The sequence below is a fragment of the Vigna angularis genome, chromosome 6 (genome assembly GCF_016808095.1).
Source record: "Vigna angularis cultivar LongXiaoDou No.4 chromosome 6, ASM1680809v1, whole genome shotgun sequence".
NCBI classification, from domain to species: Eukaryota; Viridiplantae; Streptophyta; class Magnoliopsida; order Fabales; family Fabaceae; genus Vigna; species Vigna angularis.
Genome location: NC_068975.1, coordinates 27,428,088 through 27,456,078, shown reverse-complemented (window position 1 = coordinate 27,456,078; position 27,991 = coordinate 27,428,088). Strand labels below are relative to the sequence as shown.

The window sequence follows — 27,991 nt, the reverse complement described above, 5'->3', positions numbered from 1 at the left end:
TGTTCTTCTTCACACCTCAAAATCTCTATCTTTTGCCAAATATCTGTTTCCGTTACAGCTCGATGTTGGACAATAGTCTTCAGTGTTTATCCCTTTTTTTTATTATTAGGCCATTTAAGATTATAATATTTATATTAAAAAATTAATCAGTTTCTTTATTTAAAATGAGTTAAAGTTTTGTAAACACTATAATTTATCAACCCATTACAATTATGTTTATTTATTATTTTTGAGATAGTTTATTATATACAATTAAAAAATATTAAACATTAAAAAAGTTATTTGTAAAACTAATATTTTTTATTTTTATTTATTGCCTTTACTTCTTTTTGTGTTTATTATTGCTCTTTCTTTGTTGACCGAGATTATAATATAGAAAATAACAATTATACCATTTACAACTTTTAAAACGTAATTAATAGTAATAGATTTGTTTTTCTTCAAATATGACAAATAACAAACGTGAGAAAAACTCATGCCACTTCTACCTGGAACTAATACGATAATTTATAATGTTAAAAATATTATAATATACTTTTATTTTTATCTATTCTACAAAATATATACAGATACAATTTCTTACAAAACCATTTTGATTCTAAGAAAAGTAATTTTAAATTTAACAAAAAAAAAATGCGTGAACCTACTATAGAGTTGTTTTTTTTATTATCATTCAATTCCAAAGGGTTACAGAAGAAATCGTACTGATTTTTTGTAATGGCTATTTTAAAAGTTATAAAACCTGGCCTTAAATGATAGAGAAGAAATAGGTGTTTAGTATTAATAATAGTCAGTTGCAAAGGTCTACAAATACTAGGGTCGTGTTTGACTCATGGCTGCTTGGTTTGACTAAGCTTTCTTCCTGCAAACCTTGTCTCGCCATATCCGTTTTCTTCGCTGACTTGTACACTCTGTGCTATTGACTATTGGCCAATCTTCCTCGTTTTTCTTAAGTCTATAATCAAAATCAAATATTTATGTCAGAGAGTGGCTTGACCTAGACTCTGCTGCAACTAAAATTCAATAAAAACTCCAAAAATGATAAATTAATATCTCTCTGTTTTGTTTACTTTAAAGTTTTGATTCACCTTTTTATGTTTTGTAATGAACAGAGAAGGAAATCTGATTTGAAGCTTTTAGTTTAGAATAAAACAAATGCGTGAGATCCGGCATGGACCTAAAGAAATAAAAGATCGAATCCAAAGAAGAAGTAAAAGAGGATCGGTGTTCTTGCTTTCTCTGTTTATTTGTTTTGAGTGCATAGAAAAAGTTAGTGGACTTTGTTAGCGAGTTTGGCGCAGAGACAGAAGGTGGGGGGCCTTAGGCATTGGTGTGATTTATAAAGGCAAAGTGATGCAGAAGAGAAGGGAAGAGAAGAGAGTGAACAGTGACAGAATGGCAGCAGCCATTGGCATTTGAAATTCTAAGGCTTTTTTGAGATTGGTCATACTTGGCAACAGTAACACCCACCAACTTGTCAGGAACACTCACTCGCTTACTAAATTCCCCAAATCTAGCTACATACCCTTCCATATCACAACCGACCAGTCCCTTTCCCTTTCTCTTTCCCTCTCCCTCAATCCCCCTTCTTCACATTCCTCATTCAATTCCCTCTTTCCTTTTTCCATCAACCACCACACCACCACCAACATAACTCTCCTCTTTCTTTTTTCCACCAATTCTCTCTGTGCTAAAGGGAACAAACTGCCTACCTAGGCCCCCTTTTCTGTCTCTTCAAAACTCACTGCATTAATTTCTATATACCTTTTTTATCATAAGAAGAAGAAAGGTAGTAAAAAAGTTTTATCTTAACTTAACCCCACCCTCTGCCTCTCTGCATCTCTGTTTCTGCCTCCTTGCTTTTCACTTTTCAGATTCTTTTTCTCTCCTCCAAATTCTGGGCAGAGAATTTATATCCCTGTCTGAGGTTATATCGGGAACCCCCTCCTTACGGATACTGTCTTTTCTTTAACCCTTTTGCCCTCACTATTCCTTTATAGTTCAAATCACCTCTCCTCCAACCCCACCTCAACCTTTTCTTCCTAGGACACCACCCACTGCCCTTTTTCTCTTCACTTCTATCTCACCACCCAAAAATGGATGTAAGCCGGGTTTTCACTTTCCCTTTTCGTTTTTTCAGATCACTAATCATTAACGAATTCATCTGCGCTAATTAGCAAATCAGTTAGTTAATTAATTTATTTGATTTGACAGGAATGCAAGAGGAGCGGGCAAATACCTGCGTTCGGAAACTGGGATTACGCAAACGAGTTGCCAATCACCCAGTACTTCGAGACTGCCAGACAGGCCGGTTTAGTTCGTTACAGTTCCTCGTCCGGCGAAAGCGATCCCTACGTGCGTCCCCATCGCGATCTCTACGCCGTCGATTTCAAGAAACCTCTTCGGAATATGCCACCGTCCACCGTTAAAAAGGTCCTTTTTCTTTTCATTTCTATTCAATCCAACCCCACAACCTTCATTTATTATTTCATCTTACTATGTTAGAGCGTAAAATAGTTTTTACATTTTCTTTCTCTGCAATGTTTGTGGTACTACGTTCATAAATGCGCGTCTCGGTCACCCATGGTTGTTAAGAGTGCGGTGGTTGAGACAGGACATGAAAGCACATGTCTGTTATGTTATTATTGTATATTTTGTTGTGGGTAAAATTCGGTGACGTGGGAGGATGATGGTGCAGGCGACGAGGATCAAGGAAAGGAGGTGTGCGCAGGTTATGGTGATGGTTAATGATAAGGAAAAAGAGGGTGCGAAGGTGAACATGAGAAAGCAAGGGAAAGTGTGCGACGTGACGGAACAGGCAAGGAAGCCGGGGAGAAAAGAAATGCATCTACACGACGTCGTTCCGCTTTCCCCGCCACCTCGTGCCGTTAGACTTCCGAAACCTGTGGATGAAGATCTCTACAAGATCCCTCCAGAGCTCCTTCGCACAACCAAGCGCGTGAGTCAACTCACCTCAGCTCTCGCGTTTTACTTATTTATTGATTTATAATATTTACAATTGACATTGTTGCATGTGCAGAAGAAAATGCTGGGTTTCATTTCCAAGTGTCTGGTTCCTGCTGCCTGCGCTTCATGAGACTGTAACATCTGTTTTACTCTGAAGCTATGTTGGGCTGGTTTTTGCTGCTCCCCGACGCTAATATGACTGTCTAGGGATTAAAAAAACAAGAACAAAAGTATTTTTGTGACTATGAGAATGAATGTAGTAAGTAAAGTAATTGTGTCTTGGTTTAATGAGTTCATCTCCTTCTTCATTTATTCATTTAGTCGGTGCCAGCATTTATTATTGTCTTTGAATTAAATGATCATTTGTTGGTATTGTGAGGTGGACCCTTAACACCATACGTATGATGTCATACCCATACTATGTTAATTTTCCTGTTTCTTCTTCCCAAAGAATCAGCGTAAAACACGTGAAACATTAATTAAAATAAGTGGGTTAATGAAGCACACAAGAATGGTGAAGTAACATGCATTGTCACAGTGAGAGTTTGATTGAATTGCAGTGTCGTTTAGGTTTAAGTTAAGTTGTACGAGAATGAACTATGTGAGAAGGAAGAAGGTTTAGGTATGAGAGGTTGTGGAAACACTAATCTGACAGATCCTAGATAGCTTTGCATGCATTTTCACATCGAGTTTTAATTCTCTCATCTCCCAAATCACTTTCGGGCCCAACTTCATTTATACGTTTACGTTTACAAGGCATGTCAGGCCTAGCTAGGAATTAACTAGGAACTTCTCTAAACTCATGTCTATCTATCTATATAGATAAAAGTAATAAATCTTATTTTTATAAATATGATAAATAAAAAATATAATAATTCATTTTTATAAAAACAAATGACCGACACGTAATATAACAATAACATGTTATACATACCTTTCCCTTCATCTTTTTAATGATTTGGGAGACTTATGTGTAGTGTAAAATTTATTTATAATTGTTTTAAGTCAACACTTGTTTAATGATTTTGGATTTAGAGTTAATATATTAACACAATATTAAACATGTAAACACTAGGTGTGTTAGAATGCATATTTAACATCACTTAAAACTAAAAAAGACAGACTGATTATATCACGATGTTCTTTATTTGTTGGAAAATATTATAGTAAGGTTTAATAAAAGTAATTTTGACTGATTATATCACGATATTCTTTATTTGTTGGAAAATATTATTATAAGTTTTACTAGAAGTAATTTTTTCATAAACTTTTCTTATAAATACTTTTAAAAGATAAAAAAAAATGATAAAGATTAAAATTAACTTACACACAAACTTAAAATACGAAATCAGAAAATTTATCTAACCAAGTTTATATATATCAACTTACGAAAATATCATTTAATTTTTTTTTTGTCTTATAAATACTTAGAATAAAATGTATAACTTGTTTCAATCATAATTTTAGTCATGTTGTTTATTTTTAGCATATTCTAAGTGGTCGTGTTTATTATTTCGTTATATTCTTAGTCAAAGATAAGTATTTTAGTATATTAAAAATATATTTTAACATACTTTATGGAATAAACATCCACTTAATAATTTATTTAAATAATATATAGCAATAATTTAATTTAAAAAAATTAAAATATTTAATTATCAAAATCATAGGTTGTAATGACATCACTTGTTCTAATTAAATATCAAAAAATCAATCCAGTGTAATTGCGTTTGAAACCTGTGTCAGAAACCATTTTCTCGTCTTCATTCTCCAAACAAAAGTCATGTTGTGGTAAACTCGTGACTTACAATGAATTCTATAAAACTACGTTGGCTAAAATAAATTATACAAGCACGTGTTATTTAAAATATTTTAATTTCATATGATTTTAAACTGTTTAACATAAAGCACTCTGTAATTTCTACCAGAAGCAACTTCCATTAGCGGTGCATTTTTTATATGGATATGGGCAGAAGTTAACAGTCTCTAATATGTCATTTCAAAATCTGAATGTTGCATGAAGTACAAGAGTTAAACTAATGGTCTAAATTTTGGAGATAATTACTCAAGATATTTTAATGTCAAATTAACTCAACATTAACTGTTCAAAGTTAATGGTTTGTAAATCACCTATTCCTATTTCTTGTCTTAAATCTTTATTTATTTTATCTTATTTATAAATAAGATAAAATAACATGTCAAATAAATTGAATCTCCAAAAATATTATTATCAGTAGATTCTTTAGTAACCAAGTTATTATAACCAATTGAAATGGTTAAGATATATTTTGTAATAATTATTATGTAGTAGTGTCTAAAATATAGTTATTACCTTTATAAACTGATAAACAATTACTATATTTATAATCTTTATTTTTTATTATTACTCTTAATTTTAGAAAAATAAACAAATATATAACTCTTCTCCTTATAAATAAAACTCTTATTATAATAAGAGGCAGAAATATCTTAATCATATCTTTATTTTACTTTAGTTCAAGAGAATTCTTCACATATTTATTTTCAACACTCAGGTTCTTTTACCTAAACAAGATATAAATATATAAATCTCGAAAAATTTAATCCAAAGATTGCATGGACCAAACTCAATAATAAAATAAAATAAAACTTTTTTCCTAGAATATAGAGCTCCATTTGGATTTTTTTTTGAAAAAACGTAATTTTATATTTAAATCCCTTTCTGTTTGAAATTCTTTTAATACAACAATTTTATAAAAGTTATGACGAGACATTATTTTACTTCAAACTAGTTTCATTATATTATTTTACTTTTAATATATAAAAACATTTTTTTTTAAGAATTATATTTGTAGAATTAAAAAATTAATTTAGTTATACATTAAATATTTATAATTCTTAATACTAAGATTCTTTTTCCCATAATGTGATTTATAAAGGAAGTCATAATATTTGGATTTTGTTAATACCCAAAGCATCATCTTTATATATTTTTTCTAATAAATGAAGGAAAGAAGAAACTGAAATAGCTTGTCTAATGAAAAGTGACTTTTGTTTGTTCAGTTGTATCGATGCATGATTATTGGCAAACTACACAACTGAGTCACAGAATTATTATTTTTTGCGTATCTGAGAGGAAAATTTAGTTTTTGCGCAATACAAAGCAATTTTTAATACCTTTTTAATTAATTCATACTTTTCTCATTAATTATTGTGTTATACGTTTCTATTACAAAGAATTTGACCAGAAGGACAATAGGTTTTTAAGTGGTGTTTCAATTTTTTTTATCCAAAAAAAGATATATCAATAATAAAATATTTGAATGTTCTAACATTTTTACATACAAAATTATATAATTTTATTTTCTTAAAAATCAACAGATTTTCTAAAATAATTTAAATATATTTTTATTATTTAAGAAACTCAACTGAACCATCTTAAGCTGATAAATTCTTTTGGACATTCACTATAAAATTTGTCTTTAGATGTTAAGAGATGAAGATGTACATACATCTCCTTAAGAAGAAGAAAAAGTCATATTATATTGATAATATTAGTGATTATTGCAAGGTAATTTAATTTAATCTAGTAAAAAAGGTTTAGTCCATAATGGAAAAAATCTAGATATTCGCTGGACACGCATAGCCCGAATTTTATTATTAGGCCCAACAAATTGGGCTGCTTAAAAAATTCTCATTGTCCAGCTAGGCTTCGGCTATTTGTAGTTCTTAATTTACTAAGTACGCTCCCTGACCTTTGTTCTTTTTAGGCTTATCTAATTACCCTTTTTAATGTTGTCTTTTTCAAATAATCTTCATGTCGTCAAACTCAATTTGTTCTTGCTATAAATATTATATTCCTATATTCTTCTGCATTCTTCCTCAAAAAATGAGGATTTTTTTTTCTATGAAATTGGACATTTTGTCATTTGTATTGTATTTTATAGAAGATTTTCCTAAAGATTTAAAATTTGTAAAAAAATATCCGTGATATTGTGAGAAAAATGTGTAGCAGTGTTAACAATAATCTCATGTCATGTCAATAGCGATAATCTTAATGTTAATGCCGCGGAACAAATCTTAACTAATGCATATGTAAGATATAAAACTCAATTTTTCATATAAACAAATTACCCGAAAGTAAATAATTGTAAAAACCAAAATATCAATTAAGCCTTAACATAAACTTCATTAGTACTTTTAATTAATCATGTTACGGAAATCACTTAACATTGTGTGTGTAGTTCCAAGAAAATGACATTCAACATAGAATGTTTATTCCTATAAGTATAGGAAATTTATCACGTGGATTAATCATATACAATAGTTTTAACAACGTAAATATAATGAAAGTGTTGAGTTACATAACCTTGATGTTCATTTTTAGATTCGTAAGCTTAAAGGTTTCCATTGTTCAAGTTCAGAACCTGGTGATCAATATGCAGAGACAACAGTAAAACGTAAATATAGTAAAATGTTAGCACATATAGAACGCCCTTCCTTGTATCATGTTATTTCTCAGTCATGAAAAGGTTTTACTAGTTATATAGCAGTCATGAGAGTGGTAACATCCCTTTTATAAACTGCAGAACTCAATTTCAAAGTGATTGAAAACGGTTTTTCTTTTTTAGAAGAAGATGCATGTTGCAGAAACTCTAGGTAAGAACGCATGAAGATAAAAGGAAAGCAATTATACCTAGTAAAGTGATGAACACAAATGGTTAGGTTAGGAGAGACACCGTGTTGGAGAAGGAGAGCACCTGCAAAGAACTAAGTGACATTTTAGAGCCAAGAATCTTGCACGTGCCCTGCTTCTCCAACGAGGAGTTTCTTGCCAGTGAGCTTCATGAGAACGGTAATGAAAGTTGAAGTTGAACTAGACAGGTGAAAAAGCTCATATTTATAGATGCAACTTTAGAGAGAGAAAAGAGATTCATCAAAGGACAATGGCAGGAACAATGAGAGAAATTCAGGTCTTCCTCTGCAGAAAAATTAAAAAAAAAAAAACTCTGCCATACCATATCATCATGCCATGCCAGTACACAAACGTAGCGAGATATCGAAGGAAACTCAACCAGATTGTTGCCTGCTTTAACTTCAGAGAAAAAGTAGAGTGCAAAAATCTTCTCCTAAAATTCAGCACAGCCACATTATTATTTCTTAAGTGGCAACCATAAACATATAAATCAGTATGACATTAGTTTGTTTGCATACTCAAGTATTATTTAGCGATGTACTTCAGTGTAGTGCAGCAAGGAGACAAGGTTTTCCTTGTACTAAATCAAATGGCAGGCAATGGATGAAGAGTTTTGGGTCCCACATGCAATCTCTGTTGGCCTTTTCCATTGAAGAAGAATTTGATGGTGCAAGGAGGTGGAGAAGAATATGTATGAGTGCACGTAGGCTTTGCGTGTGGGGTTGCGAGTTTTTGAGTATGGCATGTGCATGTGTGTGCTTGTGAGAGTTTTAGAGAAAGTTGGGGACGCTCCCTAGGTAGATATCATTCCCTATACGTAATAGGTCCTTACCTTTTGCCCCAAAGTTTTTGGTGATTTAACACATAGTAGACTGCAACAATTTCAAAGGCACCATTAATTAATACACAGAGCAGAAAAAGTAAACAATGAAATGTTATATGTATATACACATTTTGATTTCTCTTTATGATTTATATTCAGTGGTGACTATAGTCTGTTGATAGCAGATTGCTAAGTCTAGTCCACAGCATGCGGGAATCTGTGACGTGCGACATTGGGTTATATATTAGTGAGGAGTTTCTACACAGGCCACGTTCACTCATACTTGGGTCATCATTTCGATTTGGTGAATCCTCCACTGCCATATATAAGTTTAAAAAACAAAGTGCAATGGTGGTTTTGCCTGTGAATTTTTGCGTCTGTTGCATTAAAGAGATGAGTTGGAACTGTTGGCATGCTCCTCTATCTTGTGGAAGAAGAAGATAGATTCTTGATGAGATCATTGTCAAATCTAAGGACTTCAATATTGGCGTGGCCATTCAAACACTTGTGGTTCAAATTTTACTGCACTTCATTTGTGTTTTTGACTATGATTCAGAAAAAGGAACAGTAACCCATCGAAAAAAAGTGTTTGCTTTCTTTGTTCATTAAACTTGAGAACCCAACAAAATCTTTCAACTTATTTGCTCCCAGTCCGAACCTATTCACGTGTGAACATCGAATATCATAACTTCATTCTCATGAACGCCTATCTAGATTATGATAAATGGATTGTTTCTCAGAAATTCATCCTGAAAGAATAAAAAAATGAAAAAATATACTGATCAAGATTGATTGATAAGTATAGTCAGATTTATTGTTTCAAATTAATAATTCAAAAATAATAATAAAAGTTCTTCACAGTGTTTTCTTTGAGAAAACATAAAACTTTTATTTTAAATTACTAAAATTGATTATAAAGTTAATAACAAGTTATTTATAATTCCTAGCGACATCCAACAAAAGTTAAAAGATCTTGTGTTTCCTTGTACTTTCTTTCGCTTTACGCTAGGAACGATGACATCTTAAATTTTTTTTCGCCAAAATTGAAATTTATCATAATAAAAAAAATACTAACAAAACTATTTTATTACTCATTTATTTTATTGATAAATATTTAAAAAACGAATCTAGCAACAAAGTATGTCTATATTAAACAAGTTACAAGTTTAATAGTAGACAAGACTCTTTATACACATATTAGACCAATCTATTTACACATTAGACAAGTTTGATTATTCAGAAACTAAAAGAATCTTACAATACATATTACACGAGTATGAATATACATTAATTAAACAAATCTAGCAATACAAGTTATACGAGTGCAACTATGTACTAATTAGACAAACCTAACAATATATATTAGACGAGTTTGTTCATATATTGATTAGATTAATATAATAAAAAAACATTAGATGAGTCATTTCATACATTAATTAGATGAGTCTAAGATTACAATTAGATGAATATGTTTATACACTAATCAGACAAGTCTGACAACATGTGTTAGACAAGTTTGTTTATACACTAATTAGACGAGTCTAACAATATACATTAAATGAGTCACATACACATATTAGATGGATTTCTTAATACACGTTAGACAACTCTCTTCATTCTCCGATTAGATGAGTATTGTGATATACATTAGACAAGCTTGGTCATATTCTGATTACAAGAGTCTAATAATACACATTAGACAAATATGTCATATATTGATTAGAGGAGTCAAACAACACATATTAGACAATTTTTCAATGCACTTATTAGACGAGTCTAGCAATACATATTATATTAGTTTGTTCATATATTGATTTGTATTTTTAGAGAATCTATTTTACATATTTCTAATCTACTTGTCTTTTATATTTTAAAGAATTTACTTTATTTTTACATATGTTTTATCCTTTACATTTTTTACAAAGTCTACTATTTATATTTTATAGACATATTGATTTTTTAAACTTATAAATTATTTTTCAAATTGATTCTATTAAAACCTTAATTATAAACTTAAAACTATTTATTATTTATTTTCTCAATTTATAAACATTTTTTAGCAAACACAAACAAATATTAACTCGTGTGTGGACACGAGTTTAAAACTAGTTAAGATAAAAAAAAATAACACAAGACAATTAGTAATTCTAAAACTATCACAACAAACGTGTAAAACAATATAAGCTAAAAAAATTAAAATACCAAGCTTTAAGAAATGAATTAAAACTACTTAAGATGGGTAGAACTAATTTAAACATCCATATGAAAACTCAAATAAAAAGTAATTACAAGTTTAAAAAAAAAATGTTTAGATCATGCACTAAGTTTTCTTTTTTTTAATCTATTATGCTTGATATGAGTGAACGATAACTAGACATCCAATAATCCTCATGAAATTTGTTTAATGTTGTATTTTTAGATGTTATACTTATATCATAATTACATAATCTTAAACTAGAAATAAACGAATAAGATGGCATTTGTCAAACCTACTTGAATATTCATCATGTTGGCATTGTCAAATTTCTTGCTGGTCAACCATAGTGACCAACCTTCATATTAACGAAATGAAACGAATTAATATCAGAGCAAGAAAATTGACCTTTAATGGCTAACATCCATAGAGTGTAGAGAGCAGAAGACGGGGAACATGGGACTAGAATCAAGGCACCCTATGGAAGTCGCTTGCACAGGGTACACCAGTACAAAAGTTTGATATCCAATTACACTTTAATTGAAAAAATTAAGCTACCAAGCACTTTTTTCACATATATAGTTCATATGTATGCAGTTTTCATAATCACGCCCTACTTACGTGACAGTAGAGCACGAAAAAGCTTCCAAGGATTTTATGCAGTGAAACAAATGTCATAGTTGTTGTAGTCAATGAACACCCGTCGTTTGATAAACTACATTTATTTTGTACAATCACAAAGTAGAGGTAATCCGTGTAACTGCAACATGATCTCTTACTGCAGTGAATTCAAATTTAAGCAGGGATAGCACGTCATAAGAGTATAACCAAAATTATTTGTGTACTTGCGCAAGGAAGACATCATGTATTCACTTACTGAACTTCATCCAGCAAATCCTGGCAGGTAATTTTCTTCAAATAAGGGCAAAAGAAGGTCAATTGACGAATCTAGAAAAAGTAAAATAATAAATCTGAACTAGTTAGTACTTTCCTAAATACATTTGTATAAAATGACAGTTATTATCCGTAACTACAATCATACTTGAATCAAGGCTGTGCCAAAGATAGAAGCCAATTAACATTACACCACTGCATTAAATGGATTAACAACTCTATGCTGAAGATGGGGTTCCTGTCTTTTCTCATACAAGTTCAAGAAACCGCTATCTATTTTTTGGCGTAAGTTATCAACATAGGGTTTTGTGGGGTTATCTTGAAACCTTGCAGCGACTGCATAGCCACTGTAGATTGCATCTCATCACCATATTCCACAAAGGCAATTCCTGGCTTTGCTTCAACCATTCTAACTTCCTTGAATCCAGGATATTGGAGAAAGAGCATTTGCAGCATCATGGGAGTTGACTCATTGGGAAGATTCTGAATAAAGAGAATATTATTTGGTGGTGCAGGAGCCTCAGGTACCATGGATTTTGCACCACCTGGATAAGGTATCTAGGATAATTTGAATGTTAGAAAAGCATGTGTAACAAATATAGAACTAAATAAACATGGACACAATAAAGAACAGAACGAAGTTATTCAAGATTCTGTTTATTTGAATCACTTGCTTTAAACCAGATATTGTATCATCTCATAATCTCTATAGCCGATTACAATCTTTCACACAATCCCACTGCTTACTAGAACATTTTCTCCTTCTTTCAAGGCAAAATCAAAATCAGAAAATAAAAAATGATATCTCAAAGGTAAACCAGAGAACTTAGAAAAGACTTTCCTGTCTGTAACAGACAAATTGCTATAAATCAGGAAAAAAATTAAAAGGTGCTAAATTTAGATGGGATATATTATTTTAGTAGTTTTTTAAAATGACCATGGATGATTGACCACCCCTCCAGCCCGAAAATTTACAACAGCATAAAAAACTTACCGTAGGTGTTGCACCATAAGCACCAGAATAGGCTGGGTTTAGTCCCATTCCAGCTAAATTAGCATCATGTTGGTCCTTCCGCTTTTTGCCTGCAACAGAGCATAACAAGGTTACTTCCATGTAAAGTTGCTTATTGATTATGTGATGTGTGTCATAAAACCTGTCCACCTAGATGTTCAGCAGTATGGAACAACCATTTCCCTTTATGCACAGAAACACAAAAGTGAACTTAAAATGTAAAAATGTCACTTCTGAGTAACACTTATTACACAATGTATTTAATAAAACACATAATTTAAATGATCCATAAAATAAATACACATGCCTAAGAGTCTTAAGGCAGGCACTATAGTCAGATATAGTATTTCTTGGAACCATACAAGGCATGTGACAGTTGCATGAAAAAGACTAACCTAATTTAAAAGGGGAGATAATACCCCAAGAAACAGAATAGTCCTTTGATTTTCAAGGGAAGCCAATTGCATGAAATCAATAGGATAATATTGTCATTGTTTTGGGCATTAAGTGCTTAGGGCCCTCAGTTATAGAAAGGAAGAACTTTTAACCTTGTTTGTTCCTGTTCCCATTTAAAACCAATGGGTTTAAAATTTTACAGTGAAGCATCCTTGAATAAAAAGAATAGAGTGCTTGAAGGGAGTTGTACCTTTGTCATCATGCCTCTTACGTTTTTCCCTAGGAACAAAAGTACCATCCGCTTTTGCTATTACATCAGATTTGGTCTTTGCATACTGTATTCTCTGGATAAATGACAACAAAATTCAATTTCTAGAAAAGGATAATTTTGCACTGACGCAAATTGAGAGAACAATGCAGCAGAAAGTAAGGAAATCAAGTAAAATGAATATGCAAATTGTTCAGACCAATCAGTTCTTTCAAAAAAATAAAAAAAAATAAAAAATATAGAAGTGTTCATATTAAAAGAATAGAAATGAGATGCATGATTGTGATAACATTCATTCCTAAAATGAATACTACTAACTTTTTTATTTGACTAGTTGATTTATAGCCACAAAGCAATTTAGGCCCGGTTCTACTAGAGGTTTGCTAAATATCAATCGGGTGAAGCCAATATGGAATCATATTAATACATAGATTAGCAGGTGAAGCCCCAAGTAGCGAGTGGGAAACCATTATTTCAAAGAAAATTACATAAGCAATTTGAACAGGCAATTCAGATGGAAATGATTGCCAGCTTTTTAATGCCACATCACGATGTCAACCAACTCAAAATCTTCTATCTCCTCTTTTCTTTTTTCCAGTGCTACACTGTCACATAAATCTAAAATCTGATGTGGCTCAGGAACTTAAGATCAAAGCTTATTCAATAGAATTGCAATTACAATTTTTCCTTGGAACGTAATCAGGATGAGATGTAGTATCCTTGGTGCCCAATATATTATGACGTAGTTAATTTGGCACCAAATGGTAAACCACTGAGGAGTGTATGCTAAATTAATAATAAATGAATTGTAGTCAATGAATCCTTGGGATTGAGAATTAATATAGGACAAGTTCTACTCTGCCAGTTCTTAGCGTCAGCTTTGCCAAGAGTTGTAGGCCATTTCTATCTAAAATAATTTGTTCCTACCTACACCAAAAAAAAATTCCTATACTGTTTTTGGTGAGGTGATGAGATCGGAACCTAATTAATAAAGACAACTCATTCCACGGACTACATGGAAAACATGATAGCCACTGTCGGCACTGGTTAAACGTTGACAGCAATTTTACACAACATTAGCCCTTCCTTCAGCATCACAATATCCCATGAACAAAGTAATATCTACTGAAAAGAAAAGAGCTGTTGATGATGACAGATAAGCATTGTTCCTCAACATTCTTGATTTAACCATTATAATGGGAAAAAGAAGAGTTCTTTAACCTTGGGGCACGTGAATTATGCTAAAATTTCAAACAATTTTCTGTTGGTACGAGCTTCTGCAAATTGGAGATTATCATAGTTCTTACAAGAAGTGTAGCATTAGAAATTAGAACGAGGCAACAATAAGAAATAATTCCAACCGGAAAAACCAATCATAATTAACTAAAACCATGCCCCAATTCAAAAAACCATTCAAATAATAATAAAAATTACAAAACAGATATAAATTTGACTTTGAAAACGCGAAATAGAAGATATGATACCATGGGCTTATCATAGAAAGGAAATCCTTGCATTTGCCGCAGAGCATTGGAAGCAGAAGAGACCTCCTCAAAGACCACCCAAGCTTGACCTTTGTGTTTTAGGGTTTTAAAAGCTAACACCTCAAGTATCTTCCCGAACTGAGTGAAAACAGCGTTCAGAGACTTCTTCAACTCTACATCCAACATACGACAATTCAAAGAACGTATAATCCATCGAAATCGAAGTTGCGGAAACACGAAAAAGACGCGTACCATCAATCTTGATCTTCTCGTTAAGGTTATTGATGTAGATGGTGTTGTTTTGAGTAACTTCAGGGGTAGCATTCACTTCAGACATTTTGCGCTCAGCAAGTGAAAGAGAAGACCAAGCTTTTCCACGACGGGGTACAGGTAAAACCCTAAGCCACGGCGGGGGAAGCTACTGCTGATTTTCAAAATAATTGGGCTTTGGTCGTATTTTGGTAGTGGGCCTAATAATATCTACCTCAAATTTTCATGTGATTACTCTAATTATACATAACAAAATTACTGAATACACTCTTCTAATGTTTTTCTTTTCTTTATTAGTAATAATTAGAAACAAGCTAATGTAAACAATTTATAGTGTAATATTATAAATAAGTAACTTATTTTCTTAAATAGTACTGTACGACACAATGTTAGTATTTAATTTTACATTTTGAAAAATTACTTTATAAAAGTTTTTTTTAATTCAAGTATTTATTTACCTCTATATACATAACATTATATAAAGTAGACTTCAAAAGATGTATCAGCGTATCATTTGTACTGTTAATTTAAGACAGTTAATACATGGGCAATCATTAATTCGAAAGTTTAATGTAGCATTTGACGTAACATCTGATTTAATTCTTATTAATATTTTTTAAAGTTAATTTGTAAAATATATTTAAAGATGAAATATATATATATATAATCTTTTGACCAGTACTTATTATTTTGAATAATTATAATGTATTATTTAAAATTTAATAATCAAGTTGACTAGATCGAAGGTCGTTAAACAATTGAGACATTGATATTAGGCCTCCCAATTATTCAAGGTCTCGTTACATTAATAGGTCATATATATTTTTTAATTCAAATTATTTAATGATAAGTCATGGTAGGATATGGTATTGATTATTGTTTCTGTTAATAAGACTAAACAATCGTAAACAAATCATTTCAATTGATCTTAAATTAGCTCTTTCCAAGAATAATTGAATGAATTTGTCATTTTGTATAATTTTGAGAAATAGTTTTGTCATAAATCCTAGACACAGACCTGATTAATTCACAGATGGTATGCATCTTGTAGGATATTTTACATTAAAAATGATAAAATAAGATACGTTTTCTTGTGTGAAATATTTGATAAATGGGATTAAAAGTTTAGTTAATAATTAAAAAATGGTTAATTTTAAAATATGGTCATATATAAAAAAGCAGTTATTAGTTAAATTTAAAGAGATGATAAAACTAATAAAATGATTATTTTTAATTTTAAAAAACTTTTACTTAAAGAATGAAATTAGAAAATAAATGTGAACACAAAAAATTTATTGATGTATAGGTATAAATATTTATTTAATAAAATAATATTTAACTTAATTATGACTAATTATTGCTCTTATCTCTTTGTTATTATTTTAAAATTTTCTTGTAGTAATAATAGATATAAAGTTTTAATATTATTTAAAAACATATTTTATCGAAAAGAAAAAACAAATTAGAACCGATTTAAAGGAATTTCTTCATAAATTTATATTTAATTATTTAGAAAATATAAAATGTGGAGAAAATTATATATATATATATATATAATTTTTTATTTAAAATAAATTACTAGAAATATTCTATTATTTTATATTTATTTTAAACGTTTTTATTTTTTTTATTATTCTCTATAAAAAATTAAAACCGAATAAATTAAAAAATATTATTAATTTAATTTAAAATGTTATAATTTGAATTAGATGTTAAGAAATAATATCATACAATAATCTCTTTTAATTATTAAATATTATGAAAATATTTGTGAGCTTGAATTTTATAATTGATTAAAATTTATAATAACGGTAAATGAGATATTCATTAAGAATTACAAGTATTTCTAATTTCTAATAATTTCAAGATGATAAAAATTTTAAAAAAGTGAGGATTCAATTGAATTTTTTTAATTTAGTAAGTATTAAATAAATCATAAAAATTTATTAAAAATTCAATTAAAAGTTCTTAAATTTTTCATAGACTTACAACATAATTAAGCTAAAAGGACGTTACTAACATTTTACTTGCATTATCAGGGTCGATACTTTTTCATTTTACATATTTGTTTCCATAAGTCCATTTAAAAGGTAAGAAGAAGCAACTTGAATAAACTATGATGAAAAAATGAAAAATTTGTAATAGGTCAATTCACGCGAAAATTTGTTACCCCTTCACAATTAAGCTTGAAAACACATTATTGAGAGAAACAAACTAATATTAGAATCTACTAAAAAGAGAATTATCATAAAAGTGTTTAAATATCAATGCAATTAATTGTTAACAAATACTTAAAAGTGTTTAAATACTTAACAAATACCACTAATAAATATTTGAGAATGTAGTGGAAAAAGATTCAATAACAATGAGACATAATCAAATCTATCTAAGATACTTCATGTGAAACTTAAGCCAAAAATCATTCATTTTATTATGCGAAACTTTAGCCAAAAGTCATATCTTTTAACGTTCTACTTCGGTTTGTGCAGCTTAACTATGTTAATCTTTTACAAAAACTAAATTATCATATACAGAATTAATAACTTTGATTTGAGGTGTTAAGTTTGCTCATTCTTTTTGTAGTAAGAACCATCATCTCTCACCTTCTTTACTGTCTTATCTGTTTTGCCCGATTAATACAAACTAATTAAGCATAACTTTTAATATAAAATCACATACGTAGTTTAATTTGATGGAAAGTGAAAAACGTTTTTAGAATATGGGAAAACGAGGAAAAGGAGAAAAAGGGAATTCAATTTCAACTTCAATTGATTGGTTACCCAAAAAAGAGAGGCTTGGGAAGGTTCTCCTAAATTTCGGCATTCTTCTAGAGATGCATGTTGATTGTGCACACCACACGTTTGTAATTAATACCACCCCACATCAACAACTTGCTAAGTCAAAAGCACGACCAGATTCAGCTCACACCACCATTGACTCCATCAAACTTTTCCAATTCACGTCCTCACACGCCTCTTCCTATGTCATAATCTCACCACCTTTTACCTAAATGTTAGAACCTTCCCACTTCCTCAGGTCATTGAAAACTCTACCTTCAACTCCAATTATTCATGCTTTGACGCGTCAACAATTTTCCGTTACCTTCTTTATATAAAGACCACCCTCACCTCATCTCTCACAAACTCAAATTAAAAAGATTACACTTTGGAAAGCTTGTGTTCTGCCCACGATTTTGCACTCACCAATTTAAAATTCTTATCAAAGATACAACAAGATTTCCTTGGTTGTAATCCACTCTTTAATCTCATCAAACCAATGGCTCGCTCTTTCGCTAACGTTAAGACTTTCTCTGCTCTTCTTCTAGACGGATTCTCCAACACTCTAACCAGGTAACGTACCCAGAATATTATTTCCTCGTTTTAAGTTAATTTTTAATCCTTTTTACGGTTATTAAATTGTTTATTAGTGAAATAATGAGATGGTTTATATTAAACAGACGCGGATACTCTGTTGCAACACGGAGCGTGAAAAGGGGAGGAGTTAACGCGATGGCAGGGAAGTCAGGGGAAGAGAAAAGGGTGTCGACGTACGAGGTTTCATGGGTGCCAGATCCTGTCACTGGTTACTACAAACCGGAGAACATCAACGAGGTTGACGTTGCCGATTTGCGTGCTTCTCTTCTTCGCAAAAAATTCAACAACTAAATTCAAACAAAATTACAAAACTATGGCATTAAAGATTCAACGATTCGTTTCGGGATCTGCTTCAGATGATGATGATGGCTTAACGAAAACTAGGTTGATTGATTGATTGATTGATTGATTGATTATATGTGTTTATCACAGAGGGAAAGGAAATTAATTAATGTCTATGTTTGCTATGTACTTGTTAAAGAGAAGACATTGATTTTTTATTAGGATTTTTTTTTATGCTTTATAAATAATCGTTTATTATATTTTATATTTCCTTGCATCGCCACATTTTTCTTTTGAATGACTTAAATAATTCATTAACTTTTAAACAAACCTTGAATGAATTTTACAATTTAATTTGAAAAAAAAATATTTCGTGTAGCATCCGGGCATGATTTAAACAAATAAAAAAGGAAAAGTTATTTTTGTTGAGCGACTCAAGAGTTGGGAAAGATGGTCTTTTGCAAAATATATATAAACTAATTAAAAAAAATTAAATGATTATAAATGATAAAAAAAGAATCTTGAATAAGCCAAAGACAATAATTACTCTGTGGACAAATTTGAATAAAAAAACACTTTATTGAAAGGTAAGAACATTAGAATTTGTTAAAACCTAAAATTCCAGAAAATAAGTTCTTCCTTTTTTTTTGTCACAATCACTACAATTCCATTCTTTAAAAAAATTAAATTGATTTTTGGACTCGCTTAAAGTATTTGATTTTTTTTTTTAGAATGGTAATTTATTTTATTCTGAAGCAAGTTATAATTAAATGTAATAACCAAAATGCAAAAAACAGTGTTTGTTAGTTTTTCTTTTTAAAGATTAATTTGTTGATTTATCAAATATGATATAACATTTTGTCTTCCAGTTGTGTAAATATATTTTTAAAAGGTCAGGTTTATTTAGTTATGTTGTAGATGATAAATTCAATTAGTTTTTTAGACGAATGAGTGATTCTTTTGAATTTTATATTTATAAACATATGTAATTTAAAACCTTTTATTTTTTGTGTGAAAAATTATTGTACTATTAAGTTAATTAATTTTAATTTTATTCATAAAGATTAATATAAGTTTTAATTTTTTATTTTTATGTATTTAATTTTTTTTTCAGACATAATTCACTTATGTGTGAAGTGTAGTTTTTATTATGTGGTTGGTGTCCTCCATACATTTCTTTTTAATTTAATAACATTTTATTTCACTATAAAATATTAGAGAAAGATAATAGAGAAGAAAATTTATGAAATTTGAAAATTTAAATTCTATATTACATGTGAAAGTTTAGCTAATTATTAGTTTATATCAATCCTTTATATGATTAATTTTATATACTCTTAAACAAATATTATATCGATTTGTTTGGTTTCCCCCTTCTTTTATTAGAAGGACTTTTAGAATGATAAAATGGTATTTTTTTTAAAAAGATTTTAAAAGGGAAGTTGTGAGTTGTGTGGGGAGAAATAATGAAACTTAGTTAGGGTGAACTTATCTAGTTATTTATTTTTTACTTTTCATCTATTTTTTTATTTGAATTGTTTTCTAATCCTTTACCTCGAACATGTTAGTATTTAGGAGTTTTTAAAAGTATTTCTCTCTCGTTTATTGTCTTATTAAACCAAACAATATAATTATAAAAAAATATAATCAGTTAATGTAATAGTTAAATAATTTAAAATATAATATCAATTAATAGAGCATTACATCATGAATGATATGTATAAAAGTAAAAAAAATAGAAGAATGAAATAAGATTTTGTAAAATGTTAAGACAAGCACATATATTTATATTCTTGGAAATAAATAGTACACGAGAATAATCTTCAAGATTTCTACCAAATGTGACATTCTCAAGTTCATTTTTTCTATAAATAATTTTAATATCATAAAATAAATACAACCTTATTAATTATTCTCTAGACAAGTGTGTGTGACTACATTAAATTGGGCCTTCAATATGGGTTTATAGGTCAGGATTCGGTCTGAAGAATTTTACTGCAATGAGATTTTTCTTTACACCCCGTATGTCTTCCTTCTGTACCTCTATAATACGAAAGTTTGCCCTTTATCTTTAAAAATGATTTATGAATTTTGCAGTTTGAAAGTGATTTTTTGATATAAGGAAAGTTTTTGGTATTACACGATATGAAAGTTAAAATAATGCAATCTGACTTTTTTAATTTCCAAATTATACAATCCAACAAAATTTTGCATAAAAAACTTACAAGTTGTACAATTCATACATTATTTCTTTTACTTTTGGGTTATTCATTTCAAAAGCAATCTTTTGCATGAAAAAGGATTTTGAATAATAAATGATGTAATCTTTTTCGTAAGAAAAGTTACATGAGATTACACTTTGAAAATCATGTTTACATCCAAATTAAAAAATTTGAAAGATTTTTGTAAAAAAAATTTAATATATTTTTAGTTCTTCAACTTGGACACAAAATTAAAATTAGTCCTTATCTTAAACTTTAACATATTTTGATCTCTTTTGAAATTAAATAAATATAATCATTTTAACTCAACGAGAATAATGATTTTAAGCTTATAAGTGACATTTTAAACTAATATTTGAGTTGAAACATGTGAAACATATTTAAACACTAACTTAAAACATATTTAATGCATTGAAAAAAATTAACATAATTAAATTAAAAATTATTTATCATTTTTAAAATTTAGAAGCACCATGAAAGTAAATTTGGAAGAAAGAAGAATTCAAATATTGAACTAAATAGATATTTAGAAAAAAGAAAACCAATTTTCCAACTCTGCAATTTAAAATACTTTATTCCTTATATCTGTCCATAACGCAATATATAGAAAAAAAATGACAAGGCAAAAGGTGACGATGACAAGGGATAGTGACTGCAAAGCATGACAGTTGTAGAGGACAATATAGTCTCTTAAGCATCATATGATAATGCACATGGAGAATATGAGGGTGAAAAAAATAATTGTCCTTAGTGTGAGTATATATATATATATATATATATATATATATATATATATATATATATATATATATATATATATATATATATATTATTTATTTTTTATATGTTTGATGTCTTTTATTTCACTGAATTTCCTTAAATAGTTACAAAATCTCTTCCACCTTAGCATTCAATTATCTTATGCCCTAGAAGTTGGAAAATACACTGTACTGATGAATACCGGGATGGACGAATGCGTGGACATTCGAAATTCATTTCACCATTTTCAAGGATATCAAATTAAAGTTACACTAAGTTCACTCTTGCACTCCTTCTATATGTGAAATTTACATGAGTGTTGTTGGTTCAAACATAGGCTTCATAGTTGGGAATAGATAAGTCAGAAGTTAGTGTAAAATGTCATGCCTTTAGGGAACAGTGCAATCAGCTACTATTGTTATCAATCTATTGTTTAAAATCATGTGAATTTGAGTAAATTAAGGATTTGAGTAAATTTGAGTAAATGTGGGGCAGTTGAAAATAAATTTAGTAACTGGATAAAAACTTTGTTGTGCTTATGCAGAACATCAACTTGAGAGTGTTGGGAATATAGATGGACCAGAAGTTGGTGTAAGATGTCATGCCTTTAAGAAACAGGGTTATTAATAGAAGTATCATTCATTCATTTAAAAAGAAAATGTTTAAGAAAAAAGTTCTTAATAAAAATGACATGAATAAAAAATTAAAATTTGCATGTACTTTAATATTTGAGTTTATTAATTTATGGTATTCTAAAGACATTCATTCACCAGCATATCAAACATTTTATATGTACACATTCAATAACACTATTTTACTGCATATTTTTTTGTCATATTATATCACTGTTTCTCCTTCAAGATGTAGATTAATTTTAAATGCTGACAAAAAATTATTCAGAAGGTTATGATATTATGATATTTGTGGTTGTGGACCATTTTGTATGTGCATGTAGATAGGTGATTAGTGATTGTACCATCATCCTCTATTTGCTAGTCTATTTCAAAACTGTTCTGTACAATGAGGACCATTTCAAAGAAACTAAAAGAAGATGACTCAGAAAATATGTATACATAGACAGATTCACTTCACAGAATTATAGTATTAGGAGTTTGATGATATAATTATACAGTACTGTTAGATCATGTTTCAAAAAATCAACAATCTGCAACTATATAAATAATAAAAAAGAACCAGTCAAAGACAAAAATGCACTATCTAAATAAGATTCTAAGGATGGTGATTTTTTTTGAAGAGTTTCATCCATTGAATATGGTTGCTGTTGAGGAAGTTATGATTATATTATAGACAGTAGCCAAATAAGTGACAGAGCGTTACATTGCGTGAGATTCTATCATTTTCCATCTTCAGCCATGAAATAATGGCGGTCAGCTCATGGTTTACTTTGGAACAAGCAGAGTGGAGCCCGTGAGTGAGTCGGTCACTAACGTGCGCAGAAAGAAATAACAGGTTTTTGGGATCAGTAGGTGGCCTTTTATAGTGCCCACGAAAAGGACCTTCCAAATTCTTCTCCCCATCTGCATTTGTCTTCTTTCCCAGTTCCACTTTACACTGTTATTGTCCATGCATATACATAATGTAATTATTTTATTGCAGTAAATTTTGCCAAAAGTAAGAGAAGAGTAGTTTGCACAAATATGAAATACTTTTCAAAATTGAACACCAAATTTGGTCTGTCCACAATATGAATACCTATGTAACTAACTCATGAGAGATGCTTAAACATAGACTGCATAAATGGTAGTTCTTCTTTGGGAGAGTAAAGAGGTAGGACAAAAAACTATGCTAATATTATTGGGGATGCTAATCACATGCTACATGCCGAAACAGTGAACATATCCCTATCCAATTTCACCAACCACAACCACTTTTATTCATTTACTGCCATTTATCTATTCTCTAGATGTCAAGGAATCTCTAAGGAGAAGACGAGGATTGTTTGCATTTCTTGATATTCCAAGAAAGCGAAAACAGATTTCTGAGGATTGAGTTTAAGATCATGCTTTTCGTTTTCTGTAATTTTAAGAAATTAAAATAGATGATATTTAAACAACTCATTTTGTAACAAAAAGTTTTGAAAATCTCTTAATAAATGTATTACTATCTTAAATTGAATTTGGATCCTCTAATTTTTTGTACTGTACTTCTAAACTATATTGATGGGTGTCGGGATCGCAATTACCCGGACAAAATTGATTGAGTGTTGACAATGGACACTGATGTTAATGTTTTAAAATATATTAAAGACTTTTAATATACCAACACCAATATATTTTGAAGACTCCCCCGTAGAAAATATGAATTCATCTTAAATTTCGTCATTCAAACACACTACAAGGAGAGCATAACCCCACAGGCACAACACAAGTGTCACTAAAGATTCAACCTCATCCATAATTTTCCATTAATAATAATGTTAAGAAAGGAAAATAAGAAAAATGAAATAGTTTATTTCATAATTTAAAATGAATTACTTATGTATTGGTTAAAGACATATTTTAATGAAATTAATATAAAAAAATTTACAGTACAAATTCCTGGTGCCTATACTTATCTGTCCACATGAGCTCATGCGAGATACTTTATATGCAACAGTTCCTTACAAGTAGCTCCTCCTAAAACTGCTCTAAACAAAAGTTTTAAATCATTCTACTTGAACCTAAAACCAGCCATCCTTTGGGACTTAATAATAGAATTCTACGAGTAGGCTACTCACCACTCGACTCACCAACCTTTTTGCAGCAAACCTAGTATAATAAGAGACAATAATGGCAAATATTATTTTATTGAAGTAATCATTATCTTTACGACTAGTGAACGAAATAAAAGCTCTAGGTACAAAGAACCTTATCATATAGAAAGGCAAGATTTCAGCAGTACTCAGCCTGAAATCGTTCCTATTTCCTAGCACTCTTCATTTATGTGACCAAACCAATCCACTGTTTCTTTTTCATACTTATGATAGGCTGTTGGAACAAGTTAACTAAACATTTGATGGAATAACAAGTTAGTCAGCACCAGCAGTCAGGACATGATTAAGATTCTGAATAGTTAGGCATGCATGACCCAAGTAACTTTGAATATTCTAGACTGTCGGTGACACCATGGAACTGAACATGAATAAAAAGAAACGCACAAGTCAAAATACCAGTCATATCAACTTAGAGGCGAAAGTATGTGACCGATAATCATACATATATAATCAATTCATAAAATCTATGGGGCATGGGCAAAATTGGTGCCTAAAAGTGTAATAAAAGAAAGTTGGGTAAAGTAGAGCAACAAAAACGGTGCCGACACTCTTCACTGGTTGGCGAGGGAAAGAAAACAAAAGGAGGCCCTACCCTACCCCACTCCCACACACTAACCTTTTTATTCGTTATCCTTCTCAGCTGTAAGATACCAAGTTACCAGCAACGAAAACCACATACAAATACAACAATAGAGTCACTAACAAAATACAAACAGACACTTTGTCAGCACTCAAAGTTGGTTGGCTACGCGACAAACACGGGAAGAATACTTACAAATTTAGATAGCAAAAACATCAATCACGGGCAGTCAGTCAGGCAATGAGAAAATAGAAGAATATAGTAACTTTAGCAAAGAAAAAGAGCTTTTTCAAAAGGGATAAAGAATCAAACCGAAATGAAATAAAGGAATAAGTAACAAACTCTTTGCTTATTCACCCTGATTGTAAGTGAAGGTTCTGTACACAATATGTGAACTTCTCTTTCCCATTTTTACAGCTACCCGAGATGGTTTGTGCTTGTACAGAAGAACACAAGAAAAACTATTTACAGAGTGGTGATTTCCTAATCCCCGAGGTTTAGTTTCACTAAGCAGTGTGTGTTAAGGAGGGGGATCTATTAAACCTTTCAAGAATACCGTTAGCTTTCCTTTTGGCCCTTGAAGTTCCACATTGTGCAAGTTTTGACAGTGTACCATTTGCTCTTTCTTCTTCTCTAATTTCCTTCAACTTAGTTCTATCACTAAAACAGATTGTATACAGAATTGCAACACAATTTTCCTTGCTCCTCTCTGATGCACTCTCCCTAATAATCCCCAATAACAAAGGAACAGCACCTAGATCACCCATTTCTTCAACAGCCCTGGGATGACTGGATAGGAGTGCCAGTATGGCCAACAACTCATCAACTAGAATGTGGTCCATCATCTTGTTCAGAATAACCCGAACTGCCCCATCTCGCACTGTCCTTCCTTTATTCTCGTGTACAAGACAAAGGTTAAATATTGCCGAAGCAGCATCTTTCATGGCCAATGGCTGTCCCTCATCCAAAAGCGCAAGCAAATGCTTGATAGCCCCGGATTTTCCAATGATGTATTTGTTGGAATCAAGCGCGGACAATGTGAAAATAGCAGCAGCAGCATTGCTCCTCGTTTGAATTGTTCCACGTTTCAAGGCATCAATAAGCAGAGAAATCACCGCAGGATCCTCTGCAAAGGCCTTTTTGTTATCATCATGGATAGAGAGATTGAGAACCGTGGTGATCAAATCCTCGTGGAGATCAGGGTCAGTAGAAGCCGTGCCAGGCGATGATAATGGACTCAGCAATTGGGGAATCACATCACTGGACTCCCCAACAAGGATTCGAATAGAAGGCATTCGCTTTGTCAAAAGGCGAAGCTCCTTGGCAGCTTGTTTCTGATCAGAAACAGACAATGACAACTTCCGAAGCAACGAATTCAAGTGGTTCCTATCCGCCTTAGTGACCACGCCATCAATGTCCTTAACAGGCTCGGGAAGCTCAATTCCACGCTCCCTACACCACTGCACAATCATGTCCCGGACCAAGTAATTAGGTGTTAAAATGGAGTGAGACAGGACCTGCTGGGTCTGCGGACACGTTCTGTGACCCTCATCCAACCACCTTTGAATGAATGGCCTATCATAAGTCTGAAGCAACAATACAACGAAATTAAAACACATAAAAAAGCACAAACGCAATCAGTCACCACTCAGTGTCACGCTTTCTATTTTCTAAAGGAATAAACTATAAACACCAAACACTGACAGAACAAAAAAAAACGAAAATGAAATTGAAAAGAGGGAATAACCTAACCTGGCCGGTGGATAAGATAACGGGATCCGTCATCAATTGGGTTGAAATGGGGCATCGAAATTCGGGAGGGAGGGGAAAGTCATCCAAAGAGTCTGGAGACTTTAAATGTTTGAGAGCCGAAAGGGTGACGATGGCTTCGTCGGCGGCTGCCACCACGTAGTCGTCGGAGTCAACTATAGCCTTCACCAATTCCCTCAACCTCTCCTTCAATTCCGACGCCGACACTCCTCTCACTCGCTCCCTCTTCGCCATTACTATTCCTGCTAACTCCCAAAATTCATTCCCCTTGTTTTCTTTCTTCCTAATTCAAACAAATGAAAATTCTCTCTTCTCTTCTCTATTGTATGAAAATGATGACAGTTAACGAAATTATAAACAGTAAGCAATGTGTCTCTGTCATATCATGCTTCACAACGCAACACACAATTTAACTCTCTTTATCTCTCTATGCGAGTGCGTGTGTTCAGAGTGCAGACACCGTGTAGCGTGGTAGGGTGAGATAGATAGCTCTAATTAATAAATAAATAAATAAATAAAATAAGCTAGTTATAACGGCACGTCACCCACCCACTGGGCCCGGCCCAGCCCATATAAAAGGCTGGAGAGTAATGTGCGCGTGAATTAAATTGAAGTCTAAGGTGCACACGGGAATGTAATAATTATAAATGTCCCTTTTATTTGCTTCTTCCTACATTAATTAGCTCAACAAACAACAGGTTTTTAAGGAATGCAGGATCGGAAACTGATTCCTTGTAATAAAAGAACTTAGTCAAATGATATAAAATGACAAAATCACTATTAAATGATTTCTGTCTACTACAAGGGATTCTCATATTTAACATCTTACCATAATGTTAGTGTCTTAAATATGATTACTTATCTGTCAAGTATTATAAGCATTTTCCTTTTAATCAAAACCTTTTATTAATCTGTATGAATTAAATACATCATATATTATAAAGTAAAATCTTTTAAGGAAAAAGAATAAAATAATTTTTAAAATAAATCCAATATTTTATGTTCTAATTTTTAGTTCCTAAACTATTCACACTAAAATAAAAACATAAATATTGGATTTATTTTAAAAATTATTTTATTCTTTTTCCTTAAAAGATTTTACTTTATAATATAGAACGTATAAAATAGTATAACAAAGCCAAACAGATGATTCCCTAATATTGAAAATTTGTCAAATGTGAAATGAGATTGTGAACAAATAAACCTCAAATTTGTACTTAAGAAGGATGATTAAGATAAAAACTAATT

General features: G+C 31.0%; 4 protein-coding genes across 4 annotated transcripts; 2 read left to right on the top strand and 2 right to left on the bottom strand.

Moving 5' to 3' along the window:
- Positions 1–1,131: 1,131 nt before the first annotated feature.
- Positions 1,132–3,394, top strand: LOC108344887 (uncharacterized). Its single transcript, XM_017583419.2, has 4 exons — positions 1,132–2,102; positions 2,215–2,433; positions 2,699–2,959; positions 3,041–3,394. Exons 1-4 carry the CDS (start codon positions 2,097–2,099, stop codon positions 3,095–3,097), a joined length of 543 nt encoding a protein of 180 aa, XP_017438908.2. The 5' UTR covers positions 1,132–2,096; the 3' UTR covers positions 3,098–3,394.
- An 8,252-nt stretch (positions 3,395–11,646) lies between these two features.
- Positions 11,647–15,171, bottom strand: LOC108343881 (U1 small nuclear ribonucleoprotein A). The gene is made up of 5 exons (XM_017582306.2): positions 14,966–15,171; positions 14,714–14,886; positions 13,212–13,305; positions 12,548–12,636; positions 11,647–12,111 (listed from the first exon to the last, which is right to left on the bottom strand). Exons 1-5 carry the CDS (start codon positions 15,048–15,050, stop codon positions 11,827–11,829), a joined length of 726 nt encoding a protein of 241 aa, XP_017437795.1. The 5' UTR covers positions 15,051–15,171; the 3' UTR covers positions 11,647–11,826.
- A 2,831-nt stretch (positions 15,172–18,002) lies between these two features.
- On the top strand, positions 18,003–18,904 carry LOC108345037 (indole-3-acetic acid-induced protein ARG2). Its single transcript, XM_017583591.2, has 2 exons — positions 18,003–18,333; positions 18,441–18,904. The coding sequence occupies exons 1-2, from the start codon at positions 18,260–18,262 to the stop codon at positions 18,646–18,648; spliced, it is 282 nt and encodes a 93-aa protein (XP_017439080.1). The 5' UTR covers positions 18,003–18,259; the 3' UTR covers positions 18,649–18,904.
- Positions 18,905–25,290: 6,386 nt separating this feature from the next.
- LOC108343756 (U-box domain-containing protein 9) lies at positions 25,291–27,220 on the bottom strand. The gene is made up of 2 exons (XM_017582123.2): positions 26,726–27,220; positions 25,291–26,559 (listed from the first exon to the last, which is right to left on the bottom strand). The coding sequence occupies exons 1-2, from the start codon at positions 26,975–26,977 to the stop codon at positions 25,480–25,482; spliced, it is 1,332 nt and encodes a 443-aa protein (XP_017437612.1). The 5' UTR covers positions 26,978–27,220; the 3' UTR covers positions 25,291–25,479.
- Between the last annotated feature and the right edge of the window lie 771 nt (positions 27,221–27,991).

What these genes read in the sequence shown, in the direction of transcription:
- LOC108344887 (XM_017583419.2), top strand. An exon ending in CACCGTCCACCGTTAAAAAG is followed by an intron (nt 2,434 to 2,698) that starts GTCCTTTTTCTT and finishes ATGATGGTGCAG; the next exon opens with GCGACGAGGATCAAGGAAAG. An exon ending in TCCTTCGCACAACCAAGCGC is followed by an intron (nt 2,960 to 3,040) that starts GTGAGTCAACTC and finishes TTGCATGTGCAG; the next exon opens with AAGAAAATGCTGGGTTTCAT.
- LOC108343881 (XM_017582306.2), bottom strand. Translation starts at nt 15,050, where the DNA reads ATGTCTGAAGTGAATGCTACCCCTGAAGTTACTCAAAACAACACCATC. An exon ending in TAAGAGGCATGATGACAAAG is followed by an intron (nt 12,637 to 13,211) that starts GTACAACTCCCT and finishes GCTCTGTTGCAG; the next exon opens with GCAAAAAGCGGAAGGACCAA. An exon ending in CTTATGGTGCAACACCTACG is followed by an intron (nt 12,112 to 12,547) that starts GTAAGTTTTTTA and finishes AAATTATCCTAG; the next exon opens with ATACCTTATCCAGGTGGTGC.
- LOC108345037 (XM_017583591.2), top strand. Translation starts at nt 18,260, where the DNA reads ATGGCTCGCTCTTTCGCTAACGTTAAGACTTTCTCTGCTCTTCTTCTA. An exon ending in TTCTCCAACACTCTAACCAG is followed by an intron (nt 18,334 to 18,440) that starts GTAACGTACCCA and finishes TATATTAAACAG; the next exon opens with ACGCGGATACTCTGTTGCAA.
- LOC108343756 (XM_017582123.2), bottom strand. Translation starts at nt 26,977, where the DNA reads ATGGCGAAGAGGGAGCGAGTGAGAGGAGTGTCGGCGTCGGAATTGAAG. An exon ending in TTATCTTATCCACCGGCCAG is followed by an intron (nt 26,560 to 26,725) that starts GTTAGGTTATTC and finishes TTGTTGCTTCAG; the next exon opens with ACTTATGATAGGCCATTCAT.